This window comes from Lepus europaeus, chromosome 1 (assembly GCF_033115175.1).
Source record: "Lepus europaeus isolate LE1 chromosome 1, mLepTim1.pri, whole genome shotgun sequence".
NCBI classification, from domain to species: domain Eukaryota; kingdom Metazoa; phylum Chordata; class Mammalia; order Lagomorpha; family Leporidae; genus Lepus; species Lepus europaeus.
The window spans coordinates 141723005-141743589 of record NC_084827.1 but is presented as its reverse complement, the minus strand read 5'-3'; the positions used below and the strand labels follow the sequence as shown (position 1 = coordinate 141743589).

Genomic DNA, 20585 nt, shown 5'->3' with positions numbered 1-20585 from the left:
CTTCCAGTTCTTCTCAAAAAGAAGTGCCCAGGATCATAGAAGTGTCCAAGTAAATATTTTATGCTACAGAAATGATGAGATTTCATTATATTAGGACTCAAAAAATTTCCATGGATTCCAACTTTCCACTGAATTATATCTAAATCTCTAGAACCACAGAACTTTCTACTTAGAGGTCACTTTAAGAACAGTGCATTGGGCAGCGCTGTGGCACAGTAGGTTAATCCTCCACCTACGGCACCGGTATCCTATAGATACCTGACACCGGTTCTAGTCCCAGTTGCTCCTCTTCCAATCCACTCTCCGCTATGCCCTGGAAAGCAGTAGAGAATGGCCCAAGTACTTGGGCCCCTGCACCCGCGTGGGAGACCCAGAAGAAGCTCCTGGTTCCTGGCTTTGGATCAGCACAGCTCTGGCCATTGCGGCAAATTGGGGAGTGAACCAGTAGATGGAAGACCTTTCTCTCTGCCTCTCCCTCTCACTGTAACTCTACCTCTCAAATAAATAAATAAAATCTTAAAAAAAGAACAGGGTATCTTAGGTAACTCCACTTTACAGATGACTGCATAAAGACAGTTAATGCAATATTTAGACTAGTACCCAGGCATTCTTGAGGAGCAGACCTAAGCTTTGAAGTGGTTCTGTGATACTGCTATCATATTCAAACGCAGAATTCCTATTGCCAGTACCTTTGTTGATAAATATTTAACAAAGAAACATTCATTAAGAAGCATCCCTAAAATAATTTTTGTCATGATTACTTCTCTCTCCAATTCTAATTCTCAACACATATCAATCACTATAAGTATTTTTCCTAAGAAATTCAGAAAGAAATGTACAATTGTTTCTACTGCTTTATCAGGGAATAGTTAGGAGCTTTGGAAAGGTTATTATTGCCTGAAAACATGTGAGTCAGCAAAAACCAGTCTACTTCAGACTTGATTCTGTTCTGTCCTCCAAAGAACTGAAATAGTCCATTCATCTCTTACCTTCCTTCTAATCAAAACATTAGATTTCAGTTCTTTGGTTGTACAGTGCCTCATCTGTGCAGATTTCTTAAAGCTCCAAATTTTATTAAACTTGGCCTATGTGTAAGATTGCACACACACACACATTAGCCAACTAGAATGAAAATAATCTCCTCTAATGGTCAAGTTTCTTAAATATTTAAATGAGGCCAGCGCCGAGGCTCACATGGCTACCTGCGGCGCCAGCACCCCGGGTTCTAGTCCCAGTTGGGCGCTGGATTCTGTCCCAGTTGCTCCTCTTCCAGTCCAGCTCTCTGCTGTGGCCCGGGAAGGCAGTGGAGGATGGCCCAAGTGCTTGGGCCCTGCACCCACATGGGAGACCAGGAGGAAGCACCTGGCTCCTGGCTTCGGATTGGCGCAGTGCGCCAGCCATAGCAGCCATTTGGGGCATGAATCAATGGAAGGAAGACCTTTCTCTCTGTCTCTCTCTCTCTCTCACTAACTCTGCCTGTCCCATAAAAAAATATATTTAAATTAAACATAAAACAATCATTGATAAAATAAACAGATAAAATAATCATTTGATCATTTGTTTTTAAGCAATCAACGCTATCAAAATAGTTAACTCACAGTGAAACTGAAACAGAGAATACTTGCAATCTTACTGCAAGTATGCCACTTTTGTTGTACCCAAAGAGTCCTTGTCCTGGGATTAGTGCTGTGACACATTCCCAAGCCTGGTTGACAATGGTGCAGAAAAAGAGAACTCACCCAGATTAGGCCAAAGGGCATCCATACTCACATTCATGATAGTCACAGGAACAGGATCCACTTTTGTGAGTTGCTGTCTGCATAAAGGGATAATTTTACCTTTTATTTTTTCTACTTGTTCTGTCTTCAAAACAGTCATCAGCTATGTTTTGAATAATCTTGAGAAATGGTTGTTTTTGTCCAGTTTTCATTAGAATTCAGTTCATTCACAAAATGGCCAGGTAACCAACTTCCATGACCTTCTCCAGAATTCTCAAGGCAGCTTACCTACGTTACTGTCTTTAACTAAAAGTATTATAAGAATTTGAGGATTCAGGAATGCAAAGTCGCCTTGAGGATGCATGTGTCATACTCCATAAAGAAGCCAGCCAGATACTGACAATTCCCCTTTTATGTCAGAAAACATTTTGTACCTACAAGTGAAGGAAGTTTCAATGTACTAAGTTATACAACACTTTGTTTTTAAATAATCCGCTTTGATTGAGCACATGGACAGAGAGAGAGAAGGAGAGAGAGAGGGAGAAAGAGAGAGAGAGAGAGAAAGGAGAGAATGAGAGAAACTCCCATGTGTAGGTTCATGCCCAAATTCTCACAACAGCTGGTGCTTGATCAGTTCAGGAGCCAGATTCCAGGAACATAATACAGGTCTCTCATGTTGATGGCTGCCAGTCAAATTATTTGAGCCATCAGTGATGCCTCTCAAATTCTACACTGGCAGGAAGTGGGAGTTAGGAGCTGAAGCCAGGCATTGAACCCAGACATTCTAATGTGAGATAGACTACCTACCTGCTCCCCAACATAGTTTTGGAAATATCAACTAATATAAAGTTCCACACAAATATCATAATGAGAGTTTCTTTGACTTACCCAATTTCAATCTAAATTGGTTTCAATAATCATATCTACAGTGGGGAAGTATATACTTAAACAAAGAACTGTTTCCTGTTATGAGGCTGAATATATATTGGTGGTAACACTGAAATAACAGAATGTCTTTAATCCATCCCATTATGCTTGGATTAATTGTGATACCTGCTAGTGTTCTGGTTCCATTGAGAGTACAGTTAGACAGTAATTGACTTCTGCTGGATTTATACTCATGCTAGCACAATCAACAGATCTCCAAACTGCACCCCAACTGACTTAGTAAAAGATTAAATAACCCTTGACTTATGTTCTTTAGACTGTTTTTGATTTCTTTTTTATTGTTAAAAAATCTGTTGTGCTTGACATAGTAATGTTTTAACTTGTAGGTTAATGTTAAAAATGCCACCTTTGGAGAATGCTTTGAATGTGTTATTGCAGTCTTAAACCCTTGTAACTGTTTCACCTCTGAATGATATATGAGGGAACTTCAAAACATTTATGGGAAAGTGGAACTAAAATGTTTATCTGACACAAAAACTTTTGCAACCAATGGTTTTCTCATAATACACATTTTCCATGAGCTTTTTCAAACAAATCATATTCAAACACTAATCATTCAAATGTTTTCACATTAATTTAAAACATTTAAAGGATTAAATGTTAAGCAAAGACTTCTTGACTATGCATGAAAACTTAGATGAGAAAATTAAAGAACTAAAAATTCAGTTATGTAAATAAAATTATATAAAGGATACATAATATTTATTTTTCAAACTTACTTGGGAATAAAATCCTTTTGAGTACTTGGTGGAAGTAGGGGTGGGGGAGTATATCACATGTCACTGGGAAAAGTCCAACAGAACGCAAAGTCCTCAGACTCCAGATCAGGACATAAAACACCATCTGGTGCACTAGACACTGTGTGTAACTGCCCCTCCCTTTGCAGGTGGCTTGCCATCAGGATTACCCACTCTCCAAGGATAGACATGTTGCTTCACCCCATTTCATTGCTCCAGCATCCTGCCCAGTACCTTGCATATAGTTGGTGTTTAAAACATGTTTTTTTCAGTTGGCTGATTAAAACCCTAAGGATATACAGAAAATGATAGGTCAAATGGGAAAGCATTTTTTATAAGCGGAAAATCCGTCTGTTCTCACCACATTCATAGCCATCATACTTTACAGTATGACTGCCCATCTGATACCTGTCCCCATTTACTCACCTTTGTATTACACTGAATCTACTAAAGTTCTTTAAATATGGGATGTACTGAATGTGTGCTGAATAAAGTAAAAAAATGTTTTCTTAATAAGGTCGATTTTTTCAAGAGGTTAGGACAAAAGGCTGGACTTAGATGGATGGAAAGAGAAAAGGCTGGGGAAGAATCCCAGGGTGTATGGAATGGGAACAGAAAGGATGACAATGAAATGGAGATGGCAAATAAATCAGCCTGACTGAAAGACAGAGTTCAAGCACATGGAAATGAGAAATGAGGTTGGCAAAGGGGGTACTGCTAGTGAGTGAAGCCTCTGGTGAGCATATTACAATCTGTTTGTAAATTAAAACATCACATTATACACTTTACATATATGCAATCATGAGTTTGTCCATTATACCTCGATAAATATGTTGGGAAATAAAAATAGAATTTGGGGACAATTGTAGAATTAGAGATAAGTAGAGACTAGATGGTGGAGTTTTCAGTCTGTTGAAAAATTAAAGTGAGAGAACAGAGCCTGGGTAAGAACCTTGGTCCTGCCAATGCAGGGTTACTTAGAAGAAATACTATGAGGAAAGAAAATATAGATCTCACCAACCACTGAAGGTAATAAGTAAATTAAGCAAACAAAATGGTCTTATTGGAGTTAGTAGAAAAAAATTTGGAAGAATTTGGGACCATATCCATGACCTTTTGCAGTTTTCAGAAAAGAGTGAATGAGTAAAATGATGAGTTGTTGTTGACCTTTTAAAACTTGTTTGTTCCTGAAACACTCAAGTGATGGCCTTTAATCAAATACAGAAATGTACGTGACTGTAGTAAAATGCTAAGGCTGGGGTTAAAGATAGATTTTCAAAATAATACTACCATTATATGCATAATAATATTTTTGAAGAATGAAAAAGATCAAGCCTTTCCAAACAAATGATTTTTTTTAAAGATTTATTTTATTTATTTGAAAGGCAGAGCTAGAGAGACAGGGAGAGATACAGAGAGAGATCTTCCATCCACTGGTTCACTCCCCAAATGGCCACAATGGCTGGAGCTGAGACAAGCTGAAGCCAGGAGCCAGAAGCTTATTCTGAGTCTCACTCACAGTGCAGGGGCCCAAGCACTTGGGTCATCCTCCACTACTTTCCCAGGTGAATTAGCAGGGAGTTGGACCAGAAGTGGAGCAGCTGAGGGCTGGAAACGGAAATGGCACCCATATGGAATGCCAGCATAACAGTTGGCAGCTTAACCCATTATGCTCCAATGCCAGCTCCAACCAAACGAATTTTGATAGTGTGCTACTGATGTTACAAATTGTTTTCCAGTGTAACCACTCATAAACTACATTAAATGATGATGAACATATGCAAACCACCAACCATAAATTCCTAGGGCCGAATGGAGCCTAACCGGGTCATATAAACTACTGAGACATAGACTCTGCCTTATCTACCATTGCATTTAATGTAGTGGCTTGCACGAAGGGGGAGTTTTATAAATGTTTATACATTAAACACCTCCATTTGCTGGCTCTAACACCAGGCAACTCCTTCAGGAACCACTTTTCCTTTTTTTCACAGCCCTAAAATTAATCCTAAATGGAAAAAAAAATACATCACATCACTTTTATTTGCAAAACATAATTATATAACATTAACATTCTTAAAAGGCAGTGACTCTATGAATAGATTTTCTGTTTCAGTGGTTATTTTCCTAGAGAATGAAAATCGAGAGCAGGAAAGTGATGCTTGCTCTTTCAGAGACCTGGGGGGGGGGGGGGTGGAGAGCTCTTCTTATCTCAAACTAAGTCCCAAGGACAGTTTCTGAAAAATTTTCCTAACAAGCACAAAGTCACCAAAATGGCACTTGGGCAATCAGTCTAATGCCTATAGCTCTGGTCTTTGTGTCTAGCCTGGGAAGGAGGTAGAAATTCCACATTCAAGTTTTAGGACATTTTCTACCTGTCTGAGTTATTGATTGATAATGTTCCCAGTCCCCTCTGGTCCTATTTTAGAGGCTGTCATTCCCAAACTCCTGACATGACATGTGTTTGATGAGGACAGTCACCACTGCTTCAGTTGCTTTAAATATCAGATAGGCAATTATATAACTGCATCCCTATCCAGAGTACCAGCGGTGATAGTAGATAGGGCTACACTCAAGTAAAGTTGTAATTCTTTGAGTAGCCACACCCTCACCTTACCCAGACTTGGGGAATCTTTTGTCATGATCTCACCCCTCTCCCAGTAAAAAACTTGATAGGCTGGCACTGAGGCTCACATGGCTAATCCTCTGCCTGCAGTGCCGGCACCCCGGGTTCTAGTCCCAGTCAGGGTACCAGATTCTGTCCCGGTTGCTCCTCTTCCAGTCCAGCTCCCTGCTGTGGCCGGGAAGGCAGTGGAGGATGGCCCAAGTGCTTGGCCCCTGCACCTGCATTGGAGACCAGGAGGAAGCACCTGGCTCCTGGCTTCGGATTGGTGCAGCACACCAGCCATGGTGGCCATTTGGGGGTGAACCAATGGAAGGAAGACCTTTCTCTCTGTCTCTCTATCTCACTGTCTAACTGTCTCTGTCAAAAACAAACAAACAAACAACAACAACAACAAAACTTGATAATAGGAAAGGTCTATTAATTCATTCAAAGATGTAAATGAATTACTAATAATCCAATGTGTTGTTACTCAAAGAGATGTTTTTACATTTTAAAAGGATAAAAGTCTTAACCCTAAGGAATTGGTTGTAATTTTGAAGTTTCAAGTACTAAGGAGCAACAAGAAAACATGTTTTATATTAGACATATTATGATGTGTGTGAAGTGTGCCCTCATCATCCTCTGAAAGTACGCCATATAAATAGCCCCATTCTACTCCCAACACAGAGTTTTGATTTCTAGAAATCATCATAGTTGCCAACATTTGTGATACTAATATTAAAATAATTTGTAATATTGAATTTTTAAAACCCTTAGGAAGAAATATTTACAAATAATAAATTAGGATATGTTTGCTAATAAATAGTGGACATCTCAGATTATTGGGGAAAGCTAAATTTAATGGGAAATTATTGTGCAGATAAACTCAGGGTATCTTCTAGAACATTTTCATTATTTTTCCTATTGACAAGTAGATAATTTGGTGTGCTCAAATTGGCTTTCAGTAAATGTGGACTATTCAATTGCCTGATTTATTTATTTTGATAATAAAATAAGCCAAACATTTCTATATATTCAAAAAACATTTCAAGTTGTTAAGGATTTTTTTAAGATTTATTTTATTTATTTTAATGGCAGAGCAAATTCAGGCAGGGAGGGGAAGAAAGAGAATCTCCCACTCATTGGTTCACATCCCAAATGAGTCTGGACCAGGCTAAAGCCAAGAGCTAGGAACTCCATCCTGGTATCCCACATGAGTGGCAGGGGCCCAAGCCATGTTCTACTGCCTTCTTAGGTGCATTAGCAGGAAGTTGGACTGGAACTGATGTAGGACTCAAAACAGCACTCCAATATAGGATGCCGCATAAGCAGTAGCTTAACTTGTAGTACCACAAGGCTGGCTTAGGTAGGTTTTATTCTAAACATATTCTTTTTTCAGCAATGACTATTTTTCCCCTTGAATGTCATATATGTAATTCATTACCATTTTTGAGAAATCCAAACATTTAAGCAACTTGAGTCTAAGTTGAACACAGTTGTTCATTTTGGAATCCCTAACCCCTCCTACCCCCACCCCCACCAAGTAATAAACTCTGGATATTTTTTCCAGACTTATTCACCCAAATATGTTTTTATTAATAGACTATTTTATTAATAGCCTACAGAGAGCTTTTAAAGATTATATTTTTATGAAAAGCTTTTTTAAGGCACATGAAGATCGAGCAGAAAGTACAAAGGGTTCCAATATATTCTCTCACCCCACCCTTAGCCTCCCCAGTTTCCCCTACTGTTTACATTTTGAATTAATGCAGTACATTTATTAGTATTGATGAGCCAATGTCAAATGTTATTATTAGCTAAAGTCCATAGCTGCCTGAGATTTCGCTCCTCGTATCGTGCATTCGATAGTTTTTACAGGGATATACAGATGTGTACGCCCATGACAGTATCCCACAAGCTGCTTCATTACCCTGAAATCCTTTGTGCTCCATCTCTCATCCCTCCCTTCCTCTGCCTTGAACCCTTGACAACTACTAATTTTTTCATTGTCTCCATAATTTTGCATTACACTGTCGACTTCTAACTGAATGTGCAAGACAAGGAATAATTTGGTCAGAGTTTTGTCAGAAAGGTGAAAGAAAGGGGATTTAATAATTTACCACAAAATGTGCACAAATATAGGATGGGAACTATACTGCTTTCCCCAATAATAGATACTTACATGTTTTATTCAATTAATATAAATTGATAGCATATGATGTGCCAGCAATTTTTAGGTGCTAGAGCCAACAGTAGCAAGATGGACAGTATCTCAGCCCAAAAAAGTAGGACTGTTCTTCAACATGTTTATGGTAAAATGGAGTTAAAAGGTAAGTTGATTTTCATGTAAAAAATTGAAATTCATGCATAGTTTTTTTTCATTATACACACTTCCATGAACTTGCTGAAGATCCTGTATATAGGGATTTCAAAGTTGGCACTAAAATAAACTTACCTTTTAATAAACCTTTTTCCCCACAAATTTTTTCATTTACCCTCATACTCTCAAATTGAGGGTAAAATACAAAGACAGACATTGAACATGGGTCAAGCTAAATACGTTTTAATACTGCTTAACAGGATGATGGAAACCTAGCAAGGCTCTGTAATAGATAAGGGGCAGTGGCAGGCAAAGCTTCTCTCAGGAAATGGCATTAATGCTAAGAAGAAAGCAATTAGAAGCAACTATTCATGCAAGGGCAGACTATTCCAGACACATGCAATGGCCTGAGATGGTAACAAATTTGGTCTGTTTGAAGAAACAAAGAAAACCAGTGTGGCTGGAGGAGAGTAATCCAAGAGACAGTATCAGGATGAGAGCAGTGAGGCTGGAGAGACAGGTGAGGCTGAAGGGCCAGGTGAGACTGAGGAAAAGCATGTGAGATACATGGGCAGGGTCAGCTCACAGACAGCCCCACAAAGCCACATTAAGGAATATAGATTTTATTGTAATGGGAAGTCACTAGAAGATTTTAAGCAAGAAGTGACATGATAGAATCTATACTTTAAAACGATCACTTTGTACAACATCATAGGAGACTCCCTTTGAAATAAATCAAAATACATCAATAAATACTAAACCATTAAAGATGCCAACCAATGCTATGCAAATCCTAGAAACTAAAAATCATAGTATTTATTTTTAAGGCCAATATTAACATTACATGAGTCTGTCCCTACCCAGATGATTCCAGAAATACCCAACAGAGATGTCAATCATGTTTTCAATCACCATTGCAGTCTATTCAGTTTACTATTTAGTTTAAGAATATTTACACTCGAGGCTGGCACTGTGGCACAGCGGGTTAACGCCCTGGCCTGAAGTGCCAGCATCCCAAATGGGCACCAGTTCGAGACCCAGCTGCTCCACTTCCAACCCAATTCTCTGCTATGGCCTGGGAAAACAGAAGATGGCCCAAGTGCTTGGGTCCCTGCACCCGCGTGGGAGACCTGGAAGAAGCTCCTGGCTCCTGGCTTCAGATTGACACAGCTCTGGCCATTGTGGCCAACTGGGGAGTGCACCATCGGATGGAAGACTCTCTGTCTGTCTCTCTCTCTGCCTCTCCTCTCTCTGTGTAACTCTGACTTTCAAATAAATAAATAAATCTTAAAAAAAAAAGAATATTTACACTCAATTCCTTACCAAAAATGGAAAACAATATCCATAGAGAACTCTAAGTGAAGAGTTCATCAAAAGTGTTTCTGCTTTGGGGGCTGGTGTTGTGACACAGCAGTTTAAGCCACTGCCTGCAATGCTGACATCTCATATGAGCAACACTTTGAGTCCTGAATGCTCCACCTCTGGTCCAGTTCTCAGTTCCTTGCTAAATGGCCTGGGAAAGCAACAGAAGATGGCCCAAGTACTTGCACCCCTACTACCCATGTAGGAGACTGGGAAGAAGCTCTGGGTTCCTGGCTTTGGACCTGCCCAGTCTTGGCCAATAAGGACACTTGGGGAATGAACCAACAGATGGAAAATCTCTGTATATATACCTATCTATCCTCCTCTCTGCAACGCTGCCTTTCAAATAAATTAAATTACATCTTTTTTATTTGGGGAAAAAAAAAGCATTTCTCCTTTCTATTATAGCCTCTTATTTGAAATTTTGGTAAACCACATTCTATCTGCAATCGCAAGTTTCATTTTAAAAATACAGATGAGAAAGAGATTGATATTTAAATTTGGCTTCAGCAGACAAAACTGAATAAACATCATCAGACACTTGAGAATATAAAATGGAAATTGCCCAACCACAGTCCAGGTGCATTTCTGCTTATTACAGGCCCAACCCCAGGAGACCTGGTTCCCCTCAGTGAATGATTTTTCTTTAACTTACAAGGGAAGAGGAGGAGTATGTGATTTCTGCTATCTGTCTCTATGGCAACTAATATTCTAATTTCACCTCTTCTGTGGCAATTATACTATTCACTAGATAGTTTTCAATCCTCACTTTATGATGAAAAAAACTGGATTTCCTGAAAAATGAGATACAGGTAATAACTGAACTTTCCCCCCAGCAACCATGAAGTACAGTTTACGACAGGTACAATTATTCATGAATGGAATGGGCTCTGTGGATTTTTCTTTTTTTCTTTTGTAAGTTGTTTATCTCAAATGTTTTCTTCTAGTTGTTTTCAATTAGCAAATAATATTCTTTCCTTTCTTAATATTTATTTTTATCAATTATAAAAATAGGTTCATTATAAAGAATTTGGCAAATATAGAAAAGCATAAGCAAAAAAAAAAATAAATTGGTCTTCCTAATTAAAAAGAACCAGAATTAATAATAAACTGCCAGTATTTTAGATGCACAGACATATAATATTTAAATTCTATTGTGTACACTTTTTGTATTTGACAGAGTTAGGCAGTGAGAGAGAGAGAGAGAAAGGTCTTCCTTCCCTTGGTTCACACCCCAAATGGCCTAATCTGGATGAGTTCTCTTTTTCTGCACCATTGTCAACCAGGCTTGGGAATGTGTCACAGCACTAATCCCAGGACAAGGACTCTTTGGGTACAACAAAAGTGGCATACTTGCAGGAAGATTGAAAGTATTCTTTGTTTCAGTTTCACTGTGAGTTAACTATTTTGATAGCTTTGATTTCTTAAAAACAAATGATTATTTTATCTATTTTATCAATGATTGTTTTATGTTTCATTTAAATATTTTTTTTATTGGACAGACAGAGTTAGACAGTGAGAGAGAGAGAGAGAGACAGAGAGAAAGGTCTTCCTTCCATTGGTTCATGCCCCAAATGGCTGCTATGGCTGGCGCACTGCACCAATCCGAAGCCAGGAGCCAGGTGCTTCCTCCTGGTCTCCCATGCGGGTGCAGGGCCCAAGGACTTGGGCCATCCTCCACTGCCTTCCCGGGCCACAGCAGAGAGCTGGACTGGAAGAGGAGCAACCGGGATAGAATCCAGCGCCCCAACCGGGACTAGAACCCGGGGTGCCGGCGCCGCAGGCAGAGGATTAGCCTAGTGAGCCGTGGTGCCGGCCTATTGTGCACACTTTTTATAACCATATTTTTTACCAAATATATTATGAGGAGTCCTATGTTACACTAAATATTCTAAGATGATTTAATAACTTCTACAGAGTCCATAATATGGATTATGATCTTCTACTCTACTAACCGCTCTACATTGATATTATTATATATAAATGTTTATGCACTTGATTATTAGCTTATGCACAATGTTTATTGGCTTAGAATAATTTCAAGAAAATAAAAATGTGGAAAAAATTAGTAAGCAAATTAAATTATATTGCCAAATTTTTCTCCAAAAACTTTAATTTCCTACTAGTGGTATATGGAAAGCAGTATCTAGTTCTTCAAATTCTTGATTGGTTTTACTATGTTGAAAAAGAAAAAAAGCCAGTTTGACATAAAGGAGTGTATATTAGTACACTTCATTAATTTTCTATAATTAAAAACTTATTTCAAAGTTAAATATATTTCTTTTTTTTTTTTTTTAATTTTTGACAGGCAGAGTGGACAGTGAGAGAGAGAGACAGAAAGGTCTTCCTTTACCGTTGGTTCACTCTCCAATGGTTGCTGCGGACTGCGCGCTGCGGCGAACGCACGGCGCTGATCCGAAGCCAGGAGCCAGGTGCTTCTCCTGGTCTCCTGTGTGGGTGCAGGGCCCAAGGACTTAGGCCATCCTCCACTGCACTGCTGGGCCACAGCAGAGAGCTGGCCTGGAAGAGGAGCAACCGGGACAGAATCCGGCGCTCCGACTGGGACTAGAACCCGGGGTGCTGGCGCCGCAAGCGGAGGATTAGCCTATTGAGCCATGGCGCCGGCCCAAAGTTAAATATATTTCTATAAAACAAATTCAGACTCATTAAATGGTGAACTTGTTAAAAATAAATAAATATATTTTAAAATTTTCTTTGTGGGTGTTTTTTTGAGGGGAAGGAGAACACATATATAATTAAGTTCATGGCCTGATAACTTACATAGCAGACTATTTCTCATCCTCTACTATCCATTCTCCTGTCTCTTAGTAACAGAAGAGATAAATTTTGGCCCCATGAAATGACATTTGCTTTTGCAAATCAGTGTGACTATGCATCAACTCTAGGCTGATGAAATCCAAGCAAAAGTGAGCTATACTATTTCAGAGAAACGTTCTTTTTTTTCTTTTCAACTTTTATTAAATAAATATAAATTTCCAAAGTACAACTTTCGAATTATAATGGCTTTTCCCCCCATAACCTCCCTCCCACTTACAACCATCGCATCTCCCACTCCCTCTCCCATCCCAGTCTTCATCGTGATTCATTTTCAATTATGTTTGTACACAGAAGATCTACTTAGTGTATACTAAGTAAAGTTTTCAACAGACTGCACCCACACAAACACACAAAGTATACAGTACTGGTGGAGTAGTGGTTTTACCATTAATTCTCATAGTACAACACATTAAGGGCAGAGGTCCTACATGGAGAGCAGGTGCACAGTGACTCCCGTTGTTGATTTAGCAATTGACACTCTTTTTTATGACGTCAGTAATCACCCGAGGCTCTTGTCATGAGCTGCCAAGGCTATGGAAGCCTCTAGAGTTCACCAACTCCGATCTTATTTAGACAAGGCCATAGTCAAAGTGGAAGTTCTCTCCTCCCTTCAGAGAAACGTACTGCCTTCTTTGATGGCCTGTTCTTTCTGCTGGGATCTCACTCGCAGAGATCTTTCATTTAGGTCATTTTTTTTTGCCACAGTGTCTTAGCTTTCCATGCCTGAAATACTCTCATGGGCTTTTTAGCCAGATCTGAATGCCTTAGGTGCTGATTCTGAGGCCAGAGTGCTGTTTAGGGCATTTGCCATTCTATGAGTGTGTTGTGTATCCTGTTTCCCATGTAGGATCATTCTCTCCTTTTTAATTCTATCAGTTAGTATTAGCAGACACTGGTCTTATTTATGTAATCCCTTTGACACTTAATCCTATCTTTTTGATCAATTATGAACTTAAACTGATCACTTTAACAAGTAAGATGGCATTGGTACATACCACCTTGATGGGATTGAATTGGAATTCCCTGGCACGTTAGAGAAACGTTCTTAAAGGCAGAGTATATGGGGCCTGCGCTTTGGCATGGGAGTAAAACTGATGCCTGTCTCACTGGCATTTCATATGGGCAGCGATTCGAGTCCCAGTTGCTCAGTTTCCAATCCAGCTCTCTGCTGTGACCTAGGAAAGCAGTAGAAGATGGCTCAAGTCCTTGGGCCCCTGCACCCACATGGGAGACCCAGAAGAAGTTCCAGGCTCCTGGCTTCAGATCAGCCCAGCTCCAGCCACTGCGGCCATCTAGGGAATAAACCAGCAGATGGATGATCTCCCTCTCCCTCTCCCTCTCCCTCTCCCTCTCCCTCTCCCTCTCCCTCTCCCTCTCCCTCTCCCTCTCTGTAACTCTGCCTTTCAAATAAATAAATCTTTAAAAACAAAAATAAAGGAAGAGTATATGTCCTCCTTCCCACTCCCCTCTCTCCCTTCATTTCTGATGGCAGAAAAGAAAATGTTTTCAGTGTCAGCTGCCATTTTGAACCAGGAGGTTAAGAGAAGGTGAAACAGAAAACTCAGTGTAGCCTGATTTCCTAAGAGCTTTGCAGGAGTATAAATCTGGAGGGCTGAGCTCCAGATTTTTTTATGTGAAAAAGTAACACCTCAAGTGTTTAAGCCACAATTAGGTTGTGTTTTTTTGTTTTTGCATGTAACCAAACTTATTCTTGATTGGTATAAGTTATTTTCACCATCTTTTGTCTCTTACTGATTTTAAGAGTTTTATTTTTTTAAATTATGAATATAAAGAGAACACATTTTATGCATTCAGTAGGGTTCTATTTTAAATATACTTGTATTTATACTTTGGCATACAGGTTTCAAATTTTTCCCAGACTGTCATTTGCTCCATAATTTTTTTTACAGAAATAGGGGATGGTGGCGTGGCTCAGGATGTTAAGCCACTGCTTATGATGTCAGCATCCCATGTACAGGTACCAGCTTAAATTCCAGCTGGTCTCTTTCTAATCCAGCTTCTTGCTAATGTGCTTGGGAAAACAGTGAATGATGACCCAAGTACTTGGGTCCCTGCCACCCACATGGAAGACCACAGAGCTACAGGCTTTGGCCTGGCCCATATTCCTCTGTTGCACCCATTTGGGGAGCGAGCCAGAGAATGGAAGATCTGTGTGTGAGGGGGAGGGTATCTCAGTATTTTGTTCAAAGGAATAAGTCATTTAAATTCTATATATTCAGGAAAAATGGTTAACCGGATTATCTTTGGAATCTAGATTCCAGAGATATCTTCTGTGTCAATTACCATTAGGCAGCACTGAAACTGACTTCCTATTGGCATACAATTAAAATGGTTACATCGCCGTCTAAAGCCATTCAGATGATGAAAGTATAAATACTTTTGAGGATGTGTTCAAAAATCAAGCTTTGCTAAAGCAGACATTTTCCACTTGTAATCTGTGGAGCTCTGGATTCAAGGCACTGCCTCAGAAGTCTCTCTAGGACTTAGTGGAAGCTGATTGCATCTGGCTGTGCCTGCTACCTTCCCATCCATGCTTCAAATGCCATCATTCTATTATGCATTGGAGCTCCACAAAAGGTCCCCTGTCATTAGTGATCTCCTATACACACAGGTAAGAAACATGGAGCACCAACTTCCTACCAGATCATAAGCAGCAAGCATCTTTTTCTGTACTTCTGGAATTGCACCCAGAGGCTCCAGGTAAGGAAAGCTCTCTTTCATCACAAGACAAACCGAGGGAGTGTTATCGCTGGTGATGAGCCGAGAGGACAGCGTCAACAGGCACTGCTTCAGACTGGCAATTGGAGGGAGTCCACACAGCTCCTTGATGGACACTATCGCGTTCTATGAGGAAGAAAGCAGAATCACATTTCTGACCACAGGATATATCACCCACAGCACTTCTGGGTTTATACAAAAGTATAGCACCAGGTTTACATCAAAAGTATACCTTAAAGACATTTATAATTTGGACTAAACTGGGTAACAACCAGCTGAAAATGTTGTGATATGAACAGAGATAACACAGTGAGCTAATTCACATTATGCATCCTTTATCTTTCTCCACTTTTAGCAGTTACCACAAATATGCCACAAAAGCAAAAAAGTACAGAGTGCTTTCCAAAGCACAGCACAGGATTGTTCACATAAACTAGCACTGGCTGGTTGTGAACATCTTATTTGACTTGTATCATGAAAATCAGTGACTGTGCACTGGACAGCATCTTTTTTAGGTTTTTCCCAAATAGCAGGCTGCTATTTAGCTCACTACTGTGAAAGCTGTTCCTCTGTGATTCCATCAGAAATGTACCTGACAGACGGACTCACACACCCAAAACCCATTTCACTTAGAGCTACATTTATCCATCTTTGTAAAAAATTCATTTGAAATAGGAATTATAGCTATTTTACATTTTATTAACAGTGAACAATACCTGACCTGTGTCTCATAGCTTAGTTATAATAATCGCATTCATTTTTCCACTATTAGGATCTAAATAATCCTTAACTCAAAATACTTTAAGATAATATAAATTATTAGAAATACCGAGAAAAACTTTAAATTTAAATAATATGGAATTAGTGAATATTTAATAATATGGAAGATGGAAATGATATAGTCAAGATTAATATAAAATATATTTCTAATATAAAATTAGATATAAGAAATGATTTATAACTAATCTAAGGACTTACAATGGTACTAGAATTATATCAGGAAAAACTCACAAAGAAGACACTGATACTTGGAGCCTATTTTTAAAATGAAGGCTTAGGCAACCTACTTCAATTTAAATACTTACAATCTAAGTGACTTATGTACAATACCATTTGTAGTACCAATTGTAATATACAATACCAACTGTAATATATAGAAAAGTGCTTAATTTCTTAGAATTTATATTCTACCTTGAAAATAGGAATTTTGGTGAATGTTATTTAACAATTTTTAGCTAAAGTAATAAAACTAATTGTGTTGAATGATATTCACTTTGTGCATTGTAGGTTCTTGCTAAAAGTTTGGTTTGATTGCTTCTCAAGAACTCCAGCCTAGAATAAATATATTAAATAGTTCCGGAAAAGAGTTTGCAACTATCCCTGATTATAAGCATTTATGAAACAAAGAGTTTCTACATGCTGAGGCTATACAAATTCTGTGTACTTTCATTTAATTCTTATAATATAAGTATTACTATTTTTCTTACCTTTTGCAGAGAACATTGATGATCAGAGACCTGAAATAAGCTATTTAAGATCACACAGGGATAGATTTAATACAGAATCCATGTTCTTTCAACTAAACCACATTTCTAAGAAAAGGCTAATTTTCAATAAGTTTAAATGACAAACTTTGCTTTTTTAGTTTTGATTGTGCTTGTGAGGAGTCACTTATGATTGTCAATGCTATATATTTAAACAGCTCAAATAACCTAACAGGTATTACATTTGTGTCTTCACATTCTCTTCCACAATTATGCCTGCATATATTTTACATATATACTTACAATTAGTGTATATTAGTACGTAAATATATAATAGTTTACATATGAAACACATGATCTTTTATGTTCTTTTTCTTACTGTTTCATATGCACATTCCCATATGTCAATGCAGTCATGTACTAAGGTTATTTAATGTACCTAATGGCATTTTGTAACATTCACACCTTGACTTACTTCTGGCCAAACTTGACATAGCATTATCACAGGCCATTATCACAGGCCATTCTGCACTTAGTTCACTGGTACACACAGGTTTACACAAACTTTAATATGTTTTTACAAATCACACCATTAATTAAACATGTTATTTACTGGCAAAAGAAGGGTAGGAACAAACAGAGAAAGAACGTGGGAGATTTTTCCTACCTGCATATTTTCTCTCATGTCTATGGCTTCTCGTAAGGGATGAACTGCTATTTTAAAGATGTCATCTACAGTTTTAAGACCAATATTCCTGAGCATGGTATATTCCCGAACTTTCTTCCCCATTCTCACTGAAAGGCTGCGCTTCTGTGCCTTTCCTCCTCCACTTCGATTAGTTATTGCTATGTGGACGAAGAGGGTTACATGCTCCATGACGTCACCCACAAAAGAGCGCAGAGGAACATGCCGATATCCAGGCTGCAGACATTCAAACGGTATTGTATACTGCCCTATGAACTCATCCCCAATGTAGTCATCGTCCAAAACAACAAAACGGATCATGGCCAGCTCAGGTAGGTTTACCTGAAACTCAAAAGTTTCATCAAAAATAGGATTATCACTGTTCTGTTGTACAGTTTTAGTTCTTTGTTCTGAGCAGTCTGCTGGAATCCCATGTATCTCTACACAAACATAGGGATCTATCACATCCCCTTTGGCACAAGCTCCCTTAGGTTTTGGGAAATTCTGACCACTGATGATCTTGATGTGGAGAGCCAGAGGAGACACCCCAGGTACAATGCCCTTTGTGTTTGCACTGAAGTAAGAAACTTCATCCCGCATGATAGACGGCCTCAGAACATAACCACATCCTCCGTTCTGAAGAAACCAGCCGGTGTGAAGGTCCATCATCGGACCCGGAGTCTGAAAATTCATGGCCACAATCTGACAGCCACAATTCCAAAAGTCCTGTGGATTCAAGTTACTGGAATCAATCCTCATGGCGCTTGGATAGACTCTTGATAAGAATTTCTTATTATAATTTACAAAATCCTCTGGGTATTCATTTGCAATTCGGCTAGCCTCTGTTTCACTAAATGAACAGATTTCCCAATAGTTTTGGCTTTTCATAGACAGTTCAAAATCCCTGTACTGAACAGATTTACAAATAGATACTAAATCAGAGAGCTCCCTGCAGAGCCAGATTTGTTTCTGCTCACCATTGTAATCTACTGACATCCTTCGAGACATTTCAGCTTCTTCATCCTCATCCGTTACTTCTCCTTCTAACACATCTGAATCAGAAGGCAATTTCTTTCCTTTCACAATGATCATTCGTTTTAATTTTTCTGGTGAGGGGAGGTAGGATTCTGAGGGCAAAGGTGCTTCACCATACAGTTTATCACCAAAGACTTTTTTCATCTGTTGAGCCATCACCTTCTGCTGTGATAGGGAACAGTGATTTCCCAAGCAAAGAATAAGTGGGTATTCTGAAGCAACAAAAGCAAACTTATTTATCACCTCTATGACACTTCGAAAGGAAAGATGTGTTGCCATGTTATTTCGATTACAAAGAATTGGTTCATTTTCGGAACCATCACTTACGTCAAGTTCAATGCTTCGACAGCCCATTTTCAAAGCTCTGACATATCCATTGATATCAGCTGGTCCCCTGAACTGGTCCTCTATTAGATAGGTATTATGAGAGGCATTGATATAGTAGTGAGATAATGGCTGGGTCATATCTTGAGAAACTTTCTTTTGCTCAGGATCAAAAATATCACATTCTGGTGACAATAAATACTGGGTAAATCCATCAATTGCAAGAAACCCTTTTTGACGTCCCTCTTCAGAAAGCTCATATCGCCTGATGATGTCTAAGCACATATCCTCAGTGATATGACTGACTCCTTGCTCAGCTTCTAGAAAGAGCATAAGGTCATTGGCATCCAAATATTCTTTGTTCTTAGATATCTGTACAAGTAAGAAATATACTTCTGGCCTGGTGCAAAGTTCACAAAAAGCTTCACAAAATTCCTCTTCTGTCACACGAGTAGTTAGTTTTTCTTTGCTCTTCTGGATCTCTTTAAACTTTAACCTGATCTTGGATTCCTTCAGGGTAGGGTTGAGTTGTTTTATTAACTCTACAGAGGTGTCTTCCAGCATAATCCCATTCCCATCAACATCTGCTGCTTCAAACACTGTTTTCAACCACATAAACCTTGGTGTGTTCTGGTTACCCTCTATAAAGTCAAGGGGTTGCTTACTTCTAGAAACCAGGTACCGTAACCCAGACACCCAGATATTTGCTACATCTGCTGAATTGGCAACTAGGTCCAGAGACTCATAGTTTTCCCCATGGAGAATGGAAAAGGCACAGTCCTCACAAATCTGGTCAGCAAGGCCATTGTTTCTGAATGTTTCCGTGTTCTTCCCCAGTCTGATCTCTTTTATGGCAGAAATATCAAGCTTAGCTTTCTCCAAGTCTTTCTTAGAAGGCTCCCAGCGAAGAGCTTGGAGGTCTGTGTCCAGAGTGAAAAAACGGTTGTAGATGCGAGAATTTGGCCTGACTTTCTTCAGTTCACAGCCAGCTTGCATGAAGCTGATGCAGTCGCTTGCACTGCTAATCTTCTTTTCTGATGGCATGCTGCTGAAAGACACAGTTTTCTTTCTTCCACCACATTTTTGGTTCGAAGGATCCTGTAAAATAATTGAAAAGGATGAATTGACTCCCTTTCTAAATAGATAACTAGAATAATACTCAATGAATTTCTCACACTTCACTCAGAGATTATGATTATTTGAACAGAGACTACCCTAAAATTTATCTTGTCACTGGTTCAGAAAAGAAATTGCTAAGACAATTGAAACTAGGTTCAGAAAAAAAAAAGTCTTATTTTTCAAATGCCCATGTGTCCTTTGAAATAAAATCAGATATTGGGTTGATTTTAAATCTCTCTTGCTTGTTCATTGAAGCAGATATCTTAAGAACCTCAACCAACAGGACATCAAAATTCATCTGTTCAAACAGTGGATCTCAAGCAGGTTAATTATTTATTGTTGTTTCCTTCTTGAATGCATCTGGGTCTTCTCAACTATTGTTCTTCTTAAAATGGATCCAGTCCTCTGAAAACTCATAATTATAAGGTGACAGATTTTATCTTAATCCTGAACTATCCACTATGCCTATAACCGCAAATTCATTTACATTGAATGTCACTGGTGTCATTTAAAACTGGATATTTCTTAATACTTTCCTCTGCTCAGGCCAAATGATCAACTTAATAATGCTCCGACCATATCATCAAGTCATGAATTCTCCCAGGAATAAATCTTCCAAAAGTATATTAATGCACATTTAAGGCATGTATTTTATGAGTACAACAAAAAAG

The 20585-nt window shown here is 38.8% G+C and overlaps 1 protein-coding gene across 1 annotated transcript in view; it reads right to left on the bottom strand.

The window, feature by feature from the left end:
* Positions 1-19854, bottom strand: part of PLCL1 (phospholipase C like 1 (inactive)) — an 86366-nt gene extending 66512 nt beyond the window's left edge. Inside the window, exons 1-2 of the mRNA XM_062201298.1 lie at positions 17419-19854; positions 15190-15393 (exon numbers count right to left, since the gene is read on the bottom strand). Of these exons, the coding sequence (XP_062057282.1) occupies positions 15190-15393; positions 17419-19839 (2625 nt within the window). The 5' untranslated portion in view covers positions 19840-19854. The remainder of the gene's footprint in view (positions 1-15189; positions 15394-17418) is intronic.
* Positions 19855-20585: the final 731 nt, after the last annotated feature.